The sequence below is a fragment of the Quercus lobata genome, chromosome 3 (assembly GCF_001633185.2).
Source record: "Quercus lobata isolate SW786 chromosome 3, ValleyOak3.0 Primary Assembly, whole genome shotgun sequence".
Classification (NCBI taxonomy): domain Eukaryota; kingdom Viridiplantae; phylum Streptophyta; class Magnoliopsida; order Fagales; family Fagaceae; genus Quercus; species Quercus lobata.
In genome coordinates, this window is record NC_044906.1 from 67,727,264 (window position 1) to 67,739,374 (window position 12,111).

The 12,111-nt window shown below is 32.7% G+C and overlaps 1 protein-coding gene across 5 annotated transcripts; it reads left to right on the forward strand.

Moving 5' to 3' along the window:
- Window positions 1-382: 382 nt before the first annotated feature.
- LOC115978674 (5-formyltetrahydrofolate cyclo-ligase, mitochondrial-like) lies at window positions 383-4,688 on the forward strand. Of its 5 annotated transcripts, none has more exons than XR_004088811.1 (9): window positions 383-711; window positions 953-1,093; window positions 1,960-2,109; window positions 3,195-3,236; window positions 3,340-3,385; window positions 3,875-3,945; window positions 4,064-4,198; window positions 4,305-4,360; window positions 4,449-4,688. XR_004088811.1 is itself a non-coding variant. In XM_031100516.1 (9 exons), exons 1-7 carry the CDS (start codon window positions 426-428, stop codon window positions 4,195-4,197), a joined length of 870 nt encoding a protein of 289 aa, XP_030956376.1. In that variant the 5' UTR covers window positions 383-425; the 3' UTR covers window position 4,198; window positions 4,305-4,330; window positions 4,449-4,688. The 5 variants fall into 5 exon arrangements, 3 of the variants coding, with proteins under 3 accessions (XP_030956376.1, XP_030956377.1, XP_030956378.1); XM_031100516.1 differs by having other exon boundaries at window positions 4,305-4,330; XR_004088810.1 differs by having other exon boundaries at window positions 4,064-4,360.
- Window positions 4,689-12,111: the final 7,423 nt, after the last annotated feature.

Genomic DNA, 12,111 nt, shown 5'->3' on the forward strand with positions numbered 1-12,111 from the left:
TCACTTTATGGCTGGTCCATGAAAAGTTCCTCTACCAAAAGTAAAGCGCGCAAACATCCTCTCCCAAACGCACGCTAAGTATCAATTTGGCAAAGATTATTTTTGCCCACTTATTTTACTATTCAGCTTATTTTTGCTACTATTCATAGGTTTCACTGCGCTTTTTAATATTATTCATGGGTCTCACTGTACTATTTTAACTAGTTTTTACCTTTATTTATAGTATTTTCAATAACAAAATTTCAATTTCAGCCAGATATAAAAATGAAGCAAACTATAATTTTTTTTTTTTTTAAATTTCTAAAACGTGCACTTTTCAAAGCATTAAGAAATTCATTAATTATGTCCATATCTTATCAAAGGAAAAATCCATTTAGTGGCTTGCAAAACAAATCCCAACCGAAACTCGCAAACAGCGCAAGGCAATGTTTTGTCACTATACAGCAAGAGCAGTTAGGCAAATGATAAGCAGTGCAAAGCAGGTGGTGATGCTCACCCAGGCGCGCACGTTAGCATCTCCACCCACACCTCTCTCATCGCACCCCACTAACGTACGCCTCGTACCCGAACCCAACCGCTCCTTCGTAACCATGACCACCAATAACGACGACCCTCACGAGGTCGACGCAATATTTCAGCGAAAGCACTCGCTCCGATCCAAATTACGCAAGGACCTCAAGAATATGGACCCAATCCGGAGATCCGAAGAAGGTCCGAAAAACTTCTAATTTATCCAATTGACTTTAAACTGTTTGTATTTTTGCCTCAATGAAAATTTTATTTTATTATCGTGAACTTATCGACTCCACGCCACAGCAAGAAAAATGGCCGTGTACTAACGAATCTTTGATAGGGCTATCACTGTGGACACGACACATTTGAATACGTTTTTTATGTGTGGAATTTGTAACTAAAACAACGTTGCATTTACGTTTGGTTTTTTCATTTTCAGATAATGCAATTCAGAGTATTGTATTAGAAGCTCCATGGTTTAAGGCTAGTAAGAGTTTATGTGCTTATATTAGCTGTGCTGCTTTAAGAGAGGTTGACACATCAAGAATTGTGTCACAAGTTTTATCCAAACCAACCCAAGGTGCGTTTTCGGTTTTTCATTGAATTTTTTCTGTCATTGACATTTTGGCATGTGAGATTAATGCTGAGTCGATTTAAGTTGAGGAAATGAGAAAAGTTCAAGGAAACCAAAAATAACATTAGTAGAAGTAGTTAAAAAAAACTATCAATTAAGGAAGTAACAAAAACTATGACTTCAAATATTATAAAATGGAGGAAAAGAATACATGTGGTTAACCCTATTGAGAATTAATGACGCAAACTTACTTATCAAGCAAGAAGCATAAAGTTTTTTATCCATATTGGTGTCTGGAGCAAAATAGATCCTGTGGGTGGGTTGAGGCCGCCGCTTGGCCCTAAGATGGATCAAAGAAGAGTGGGGAACCTCTCTCTAGTTTTTGGAATTTGACATCAAGAAGTGTTTTCACACCATTGACCAACATCGACTTGACTGAGGTTTTGTTGTTGTTATTGTTGTATATTGAAAAGTCTTTATATAAGCAGGAAAGTATGAGTGTAGTACAAGAATAAATAAGTGAAGTACAATAGTACAATGGGCTTGAGCCTATTCTAACAAACCCTCAAAACTCTTATAGACAGTATTATAAAGACTCTTTCTTTTTTTAGTATTCTAAAGCAATATCTAATGAATAATCGTTTAGAAATTCTCACTAGATATCATGATTTGGTCAAAATGATTGAAACACAATTTTCTATAGTTATTAAGATGATCTTGCATTGGATTTCATATTACAGTAGGCAAGTGGTGTTCAAGCTCTTAGTTCATATTCTATGTTACATATGGACATTGCATGTATGTGTTGTTGTTTGTTACACTTTTTAGAGATTGTTACAGTGGATTTTTAACTTAAAAAGGGTAATTTGCAGAACAGAAAAAGCTTTATGTTCCTCGTGTGGAGGACAGGAATAGCAACATGAGAATGCTAAAGATTTCGAATGTTGATGATCTGGTTATAAATTCGATGAACATTTTGGAACCATCTCTAGTAGATTGTGATGGGAAACAACGTGAAGATGGTACATTGTTTCTATCTTTGCTAATCTATTTTCTTGTACCCAATGGGAAAATTCACTTTACCTTTAAAAAAAGAAAATTAGCTTTACTATTTGTTCTTGTTGCTCACCATTTCCTAATCTTCATCACTCTACATGGGTCACTCGTGTGAATCTATTTGCATTACTGATGCTTAATGATAGTATGTCCTTTGAGCTTTCTTTGTTTTCTGTTGTACACCAATATGACAGGGCAACTTGGACTCGGTAATAATTTTTCGTTTAAAACTCATCAGTTGACATGTGGTGCAAATAGATTTCTGGTATGACACCATTGGAGGGATCGTGGTTCTGCTTAAATTTCCTCATGTAGAGGGATCAGTATCCTGACGGATGCAGCACTTACAATGTAAAAATGTTGGATTTACACATTCGAAGTCATGCAGAGTTTGCCACATATTAGATTTAGTGGGCTAATTCTGTATTGGCATGAAGCTCAATAGTCAAGAAGCCTTCAGTTGCATTGAGAACTGTATTTACAGTATGTATTAGTAATTTTTCAAGACTAAATAGGTGGGTTTTCAGCTTTCCATGTTGATCATCAATCAGACATGTAATTTTGCTTTGAGAAATTAGATTACTTAATCAATCAGCGAATGACCAAAATTTTCTTTTTAAATATCAATTCTCTGGTACTCTCTTGCCAGATTAGTTTACATTTAAGGAGGTTGATGATGCCTTCATGAGAGAGAGAGATAGAGAATTCAAATGGGTTAGTCCATCTTTTACATTCTCTCTCTCTCTCTTGCCTATGAGACCTAGCTAAAATGACAGGCCCTTCTTCCGTAGGAATGGGTGGAGCATGAGGTTGTGGGTTCAAAATCCACAAGGTGCATATCTAAATTACCATATTAAACAGAAATTCTCTCTTTTTCTCTCTCTCTCTCTCTCTCTCTCTCTCTAAGATATCTTTCAAAAATTTTAACAATGTGGGGCCATTCTTCTTCACCATGATATAATTAAACTGTAGCTTCTTCCTGAAGCTGATAATTCATTTTTGGTGTGGTTGGTAAAAGCTGTTAATTATCTGAGTGAAATATTTGTTGCAGTTATGGAGGCAAGCAATCCAGTTGATTTGTTCATCTTACCTGGTCATTCTTTTTCACCCTTTCTCTTGGTTGCCTACCAGTACTAGATGCATAGGGAGGCCTCTAATATATTTCCGTTGTCTCATTTCACTTCTTATTCTGCCAGGGCTTGCATTTGACAGATCTGGAAGACGTTTGGGCCGTAGTGGGGGGTAGGTTGATGCGTCTTTTTTTATGTTTAACTATTTTATTATTAGTTAGCAGTCATAATATTGGAGAACGTGGCCACTAAAACCCTCTTATCAGATTTTTTGATTTTTGTTTGTTAGTTTTATGTTTTAACATTGATTAAGAATATATTTCATGTAAATTGCCATTAATAAACTTGCAAAGAACTAGGTCAACAAAAGTTACAGCCATCTCAACGACACCACTTGCCAGTACTTACTGTCACTTTTGGTGCTTTATTCGTCTATAATCTTTGAGCAATGGACTCAAATATGATTAGTTTGATCAAAAAGAGATAATCAGAATGGAAATATGGATGATATAATCGATGTGAAAGTGTTGAACCCCCAAACACATTTAGGGTCTAGAAATAGAGACATGACCGTACAGGCACTCTGTTGCATATATATATAAAAATTTGGTCTAGTTTTGTATCTTACATTCTTACTTCAACGCATTGTCAAATCTGAAAGCTACTATGATTTGTTCCTGATGAAGTACCAAGAGCTTGCAAAGCAGCGGAAATGGAAGCAGCCCCTCCTCGGTAAATGCCCACTGCTGTTGATTGTTTGAATAATTCCTTAGTAACTATGTAGCTACACCGTTAAGATATATTTGTTTGTCTTTTTATTGAGGCATGCTCGATTGTTATTTGGTTGCAGTTGCACTATCATATTCTCTGCAGATTGTGGATGAAGGAGGTATAGCTGTCACTTCCAATGATGTTCCAGTGGATGCTCTTGTGTCCCCAGCTGGTTTCATTCCTCTAAGCCCAGCTGCTTTGGACAGAGTTTAATGTAAAGAATCTCTCTTTTTTGCTCTACGTGATGAAAGTTTGCCTACAATTAAATTGAAGATTTAAGTGATTTCTAAGAATCTAAATCCACTGCATCTTCAAATTAGCACGAGAGCTGGCTGGCAATTCACAGGTCTCCTTCCCTTTTTTTAGCTGAAAACAGGTCTCCTTTCATTTGCCATTAATTTGCATTAGCGATGGAATAAGATTTGACTGAAATGATTAATGGTCTTCACTGTTGGTGTTTGCAGGATTGAAAGTAATATGGATCAGGGCATTTCTCTTGCTTTTGCTTAAAGTTGTATAACCATCTTTTTTTTTGACTGAATTGTATAACCATCTTAGATTAGATTAAATCCTTTTGCAGCTTGAGAGTATATGTTTGACTGCTTTGATATAACAACAATCAAATTCTAGTCTCAAAATTTTGGAGTCAACTATGACTTCTCAATAATCTAATCATGATCGGCCACATGTATTCTTTTCTGTTATTCTATTCCATCCAAAGTCATACTTTGCTTAATTGACATTTTTTTTTACTACTACTAATCGTGCGTTTGGATTGCGTTTTGCTGAAAATTTGGTGGGTACCATGTTACTGTTCATATACTTTTTGATACTGTTCATGGGTCCCACTTTACTATTTTAACTAACTTTTACCTTTGTCTACAATACTTTTAGCAATAAGTTTTCAATTTCAGCAAAACAAGCGGTATCCAAATACACCCTAAGTTGATAAATTATCACTGGCTAACATGTCCATATGATCAATGATTATCAAAACAAAAAATGTCCGTATGATCAGTGAATTTTACTGACAAAATGCACCAAGGAGAAGGGTTTAATTCTTACCTGTAAAATCGATCTTGTTACGGGGCATTCACTCGAGTAAAACCATTCTTATTTGTCTCAATTGTTTATATTTCGAGGATGATGCTTACTAAAGTAAAGGTTGAACTAATAAGATGAATGCACGTTATGCCTCAAGTAAAGGCTGATGCTTAAAGTAAAGGTTGAACTGATAAGATGATGCCTTATAGTTGGTGTTCTATTCATACAATTCATAACTGTATGCTCAAGGCTAAATGCAAATTCGACTAACCGCAGGATAGATGGCAAAGAAAGCATATATATCACACACTATGGCATTGACAATATAGTATTCCCCACATAATCTTGGAGGACCAATGAAAAAATCACGAATATATGAAAAAAAAAAAAAAAAAAAAACGAGTATATGTGAGTTCCAATTAACATAATAATTACTAAAGTCTTTTATTTGTCCTAATAAGGATTAAGGAATTTGTAATTGATTTAAAATAGAAAAATCCATTTATATATATATATATATATATATATATATATATTGTGAAAAAATTCCCATTACGTGTGTCTATTTGACTAGAGCTTATTATAAGCTTAGCTTTTAGTTTTTAATTTTTATATACAACTTTTTAACCTTTACTTTTTCTTACTTTTTCGAAATACAAATATACTTTAGTATGTTTTCAGCAAATGTTAAATAAATTGTTCACAAACAGATGTCTCACATTATTGTGACTAATGTAGGAGTAATATACTTCACTCTTACCCCGCATGGTTTTGTCGTGCCCCTTCTTCGCCCCTTGGGGTTTTGCCCCACCCCGTAAAACTCTTCTTTTTGTTAATTTGCTCTACAACTATTAATTTTTTTTAATAAAACTTGTTTTATAAATAAAAATATACTTAAAGTTATAACTAAATTTATTCCATCAAATTAAACAAAGCTTTAGGAAAAATTGAATAATATTATTCAAGTATTTAACAAGACAATATCACAACAAAAAACAAAAATCTCATAGTATAAAAAATAACAAAATAAAGGCAAAGAGCCACGTTGGTTAGAATAACATAAGCTAATATTGATATGTTACAATTATAACTTTTATCAACACGGGGCAAGGTGGGGCAGGTCTAAAAAGTCTAAACCCATTCCCGCCTCACCCCGTGGTACAGGGCTAAAATCTCGCCCCATTGCCGCCTAGGGCTAACCATGGGTGGGGTTGGGTCTAGTTTATGCCCAACTCGGACTCGACCCGATTGAGGTGGGTGGATGAAAATTTGACTCGAAACCGACCTGGAGATTTGGTCGGATTTTTCATTTTTGGGTCTCATCGGTTTCGGGTTGATTTAGGTTGGTCTTGGGTTTTATCACTGGGGTTGAAATTTGGTCGAATCCATTGAGATCTGGCCCAAATTTCGTCAGATAATGACAAGATCTTGCCAGATCTAGCCCAAATCTTGACGAATCTCGACAAGATCTCGTTGGATTTGGTTCGAAATTTGTAATTCGTCGAAAAGGATAAAGGATTCTGTTTGGGTTGGGTGTTACGGGTTTTGAAATGAAAAATCGACAACCGACCCACGTGGGGTCGGGTTAGCAAGTTCGGAACCCGCGCCTGACAGTCGAAGTCGTCGGATCGGGTGGCGGTGGGTCGGAAGCAGGAGGGTTGGCCGGGTTGAGCGGGTTGTCGGGCTGTGTGGACAGTCCTATTCTCGCCCACCATCTTTGCATGGTGAGGAAAACTTGTGTGGGGCAACGAAAATGGGTGAGTCAAGCGAGACAGAGCAAAGTTACCAGATTGTAATAATAGGCTAATTGCTACATGATCAGTATTGAATGGGGAGGGGAAAAGTTGGGTATTAGGTTTTAATTTTTTTTTTATCACTTTAAAAAATAATAATAAAATAAAGAGAAATGATATGTGCACAATATTTTTACAACAAATCCTAAGTGGCAGGTTATTACTGATTGTTATTGTTGGGACAAAAAAGTAATTTTAGTGTTAGGTTCAAATTTGAACCAATAACAACTAACCATCTATAATTTGTTGTGAAAATATTGTAAAAATATTGTGGACGTAGCACCTCTCTAAAATAAATTGTTTGATATTTTGGAATTGGGATCACATCTAAATTTTTTTTTTTTTTTATTCTTTTAATATACTCAATGAGTTTTTAAAATCCTAATAGAATTTAATCTTTAAAAAATATTCTTATAATTGACCCCCATTAATTTTTTTCCCGCGGGGCAAGTGTAAAATGTTCCAAATCTCTTTCATGTTTTATTTGTACTTTTTTATTTTTAAATTTCAGTGGATGTAATTGCACCCACGCCCATGTGTATGTGGCTACTCACTGTTGTGGTTAAAAACACTTCATCAGTTGAAGAGTTCATTTCTGTTAGTACACAGAAGTTTGATGTAAGAGAGATATATGATTAGGTGGATTTGAATTTTTTTTAATGACTTCAATTTGAAAGAGAGGCTAATTCTCAAAGTCAAAACCGTGACATGCCGCTTTGGCATAATCAAGATTTTTATGAGGCAACTTGGCAATAAACAGTTAGAATAAAAGTTAATTTCTAAACAGGTTGTTGCTTCAATTTTTTGAGAAGTGATTTTGATGTAATTGCAATCAAATATCTGACCATTTATATACTATCTTAAAACTTAAGCAGTTAAATGTAGTATTCTTAAAAGAAAAAAATGGTGGGTTAATCCCACATTGGAAAATGAGTAAGTTAAAAAAGTTTAAAGTATGTTCTCTCCTTTCCTCAAGTGTATGTGTGTTAAAAATATTTAGTATTCTAAAAAAAAAAAAAAAAAAACGTAGTATTTATTATTATTACACTCTTATTATTGAGCCATATTAGCATAGGTAATTATTAGTATTTGGTATATTTTAGTCCACTTTAGTCATTGGTAATTTTTTTTATAAAATTACATTTTTTATGTTATTAAAGTTGTATTTGTTTTCTAATATAAGTGATGGATTATATTTAGTTTATCTTTAGGTAATTCAATACTTATAGATGATGATTGTTTGTAAGAAACATTAGAAACAAATTTTAACTATACATTGCATTATTTACAAAATATCTCGTCTTATAGAATAATTGAATGTAAAATGTATTATATTTCTTTAAAAAAATTACTAAATTTAAAACACTTTTAGATAACAAATATAAATAGCTTAATTTTAAAAATCTAATATATTGCATCAGCTATATTTTGTTAAAAAATAATCACATCATTTTAAGAAGGGTTTAAAATTAATACTTATAACTCTCACCTACTATTTTCATTTTTCACTTAAAAAAACAAATTGTCAAATTTTTTCCGTGCATCACTGAGTCTCCCACTAGTTCCTTATAAATTCATGCCGCATGAACATTTTATACCCTACTTATGCGTTGAGATCGAATCTAAAAGATACACGTAAGATCTTACAATATTTCTTACCGATACAAAATTCATTTCAGTCTTGTTAGTTAAATTTGCCTTAACCAATACAACATTTCAGTCTTGTTATGAGGATTTGAAATGTAATGCTTTTATTTACATGTATGCCACCTTCCCCTCTAAAAAACACAAAATGTAAGCTAACAGGATGATTTTGAATCCTGGACCATTCAAAAAACTGTGACGTGTCATTTGAGGTTCAAGATTTTTGAGGTTAGACCGAGGTTCAACCAAGGTCAAACCGTGATATGTCATTTGATTTTTTAATATATTTGGTACTTAAATTGTCTTTATATTTAATAATGTTTCATTCCTAACCGACTAGATAAGAGTGCCAATTCGTGTTCTTGTGTCGGATTCATGTTGTGTCAAGTCATGAGTATTCAGCTATATGAGTTGATTCGAACCCGACCTATTTAGTAAATGTGTCAAGAATTTTTGACCTTAACACGACCTGTTTATTAAACAAGTCGACTCGACCCGACACATTTAACCTGTTTAAATCATATAAATGTCAATACAAATGACTCATTTATAACTTGCTTGGTTAATAGGTCGTACTTGACTTGAATAACCTGTTATCAATTCCCATATATCTAAAATTAAAATACAATTACAACCATAAATATAGTAATAAACATATAATTATAACCATAAATTAAGCAATAATAACAAAATAATATTAACAAAAGTTAATACATTTATAAGCTAAGCGAGTCAAATAGGTTTATATGTTGAACACGAATACGGCCCATTTATTAAACGGGCCAGCTCTGACAATTTGAATATAACCTGAACCTATTTAGCCTCAATCCATAACTTGTTTATAAACTGGTTTGTTGTGTTAAGTTCGCGGGTCATGTCAAGTTTTGCCATCCCTACAACTAAATGCATGTGACCCAATGGTTTGCACGCTGGAGATGTTAGCTCACCCAATGAGAGCATGTTCAAATTAAATGTTACAAATTTAAATGTGCATCTAATGTCACCTCATTTCAAATTATAAATGATGTGGGTAATCCAAGAAATAAAATTTTAATTAAGATGGATTATCTTAATTTTCAATTAAAAAAAAATGGAAAGGATAGTAGACTATGCGAGAAACATGGATCTGATATGTAGCTAAAGATGGTTGAGGTGAGGTTTCCTAAACATGCATCAAGTTTTTTTAGATTAACAAGAAAAGAAGCGGTATGGAATCTTATTGAAACCATTTCTTCATCCAACGGGCTTCCCGTCAATCTTAGCAAGAATTTATTCTTTATGATAAGTAATGTAACTTCTAGAGCAGCATTAGGATAAAAGTGCAAAGGTAAAGAATAATTGATATCTTGGCTAAGGAATACATATCCTATGTGTTATTTTTGTGTTCCATTTTATTTTCCACTAATCACAATTTTTTATGTATTTTCTTAATTGATAGAGTATAAAATGGAACAAAAAAAAGTGAGGCACAACACATAAGATTACTACTGAAAAGGGCAAAAGGTGGAAAAGTGGATTACTAATTAGTAGGGAAAATTATGACACATTATGCGAGGAATAACTTGTTGATGTGCTTCTAAAACTTCAAGAGTCGAGGGAGCTCAAATTTGAGATCACAATCAAGCACATCAAAGTTGTAACTTTGGCATGCCTTACAGATTTGATACCAAACTCTTTTTTCACTTTTTTTGGGGGGGGGGGGGTGGACGCTGTCTTTTCACCTACTAACAAGTAACAAGATCTATGTAAGAAATTGAGATGGGGTGAACTTAGTTACAGTTGTACCTTAGGTTTTTCAATTAAATTCAACTTCATAGTTGTATTGATCAATATAATAAAAACAATATCATCTTTTCTAAAGACAATTAAATTCTATCACATGATTGAACTTATGAATTGAATAGTCCTCTAAGACCATCCTTAAGAATCAAGTAAATTTTTTTAAAAAAATATTATAGATTGAATTCAATAAAATATATGCACTAAATTCACAAATATATATACCAAGAGTCTTGTAACTCAACTGACACCTCTTAGTATGTTCAACAGAGATATCTAAGTTTAATTCTCCCACCTCCAATTATCAATGTATCAAAAAAAAAAAAAAAATCATACATGATTCTATCACATGATTGAACTTATGAATCGAATAGTCCTCTAAGACCATCCTTAAGAATCAAGTAAATTTTTTTTTAAAAAATATTATAGATTGAATTCAATAAAATATATGCACTAAATTCACAAATATATATACCAAGAGTCTTGTAACTCAACTGACACCTCTTAGTATGTTCAACAGAGATATCTAAGTTTAATTCTCCCACCTCCAATTATCAATGTATCAAAAAAAAAAAATCATACATATATAAAGTGGGTTAATTGTCTTTTGTGAATTTTATTTCGGACAAAGTTTGGCTACAAAATTGATTGGAGCCTAAGGCTACAACTTCATTTAAAAAAAAATTAACATTGCTATATATTTTGAAAATTTATCTATTAGATTGCATATTCTCTACACTTTTAACATACATATATAATTTTGTGTTAATCAAATGTTATTTACTATATGATCTATAAACTTATTTTTCATGTAAAATTTTATGCTACAAAAACTTGCAATTTAAATAATTGATTGATGATATAATTACTGATCTTTGATTTCTAAAAATTTTACGAATATGGAGAATATAAGAACAAAATATAATCTAATGGTGGATTTTTCAATATTCATATCTAACAAGAAGATATTGAGTGAAATTATAGTTTTAAGTTATAAACAATTTTGTAACCAAATTTTATCATTTTATTTCGATTATGTGTGACAATTGAGATACAGGTACAACATGAGGAGGTGGCCAAATTTTGTAGCCGAATTTTACAATTTTGTAGCCAAATTTTATCCCAAATCATTTGTGGGATTCATTATTAGGTGAAAGAAGGGAGTTACAGGTACAACATGAGGAGGTGGCCTATCGATAAGAAGTCTTTTGTGATTTATCACACTTGCTAGTTCGAGAATAGTTGGTTTGAGCCCCATTAAGGTTGCGTTTGAGATTTGAGAAAAAAGTTAGTTTATTTTTGCTCCTAAAGTGAGTTCTATTGCACTGTTAAGTAGGTTTTATTTCTCGAAAAGTCAGTTTTTAGTTTTTATTTATTTATTTATTTTTTTATACATATTTTTAATAAAATAAGCCATTCCTAAACAGACTTAAAAGGCCTGTTTGGTACGTGTGTTTAAACAACAGTTTTCAATTTTTTTAGAAATACATGTGGGTGAAAAAAGTTAATTTATTTTTGCTCCTAAGGTGGGTTCCATTGCACTGTTAAGTAGGTTTTATTGCTCGAAAAGTCAGTTTTTTGGTTTTTTTTTTTTTCCATACTTTTAACAAAATAAGCCGTTCCTAAACAGACTTAAAGGGCCTGTTTGGTATGTTTAAACAATAGTTTTAAGTTTTTTTTTAAAATATATGTGGGTGAAAAAATATATGAAAATATGTGTAATGTTATTTAAAAATTAAAAACATGTATTTAAACTCATATAATAAATGGAACAAAACGGCCCAAAGTATCCATCTATGTCCAATTACCCAGCAATACATAATTAATGGGAAGGAAAAAAAATTGAAAGGGAGTTCACTGTAGTGAC

Bases quoted from the DNA above. Each gene is read 5' to 3' on its own strand.
- LOC115978674 (XM_031100516.1), top strand. From the start codon at position 426: ATGTTTTGTCACTATACAGCAAGAGCAGTTAGGCAAATGATAAGCAGT. The intron at 1,094-1,959 runs GTGCGTTTTCGG...GGTAATTTGCAG, and splicing joins TTTATCCAAACCAACCCAAG to AACAGAAAAAGCTTTATGTT. The intron at 2,110-3,194 runs GTACATTGTTTC...TATTTGTTGCAG, and splicing joins TGGGAAACAACGTGAAGATG to TTATGGAGGCAAGCAATCCA.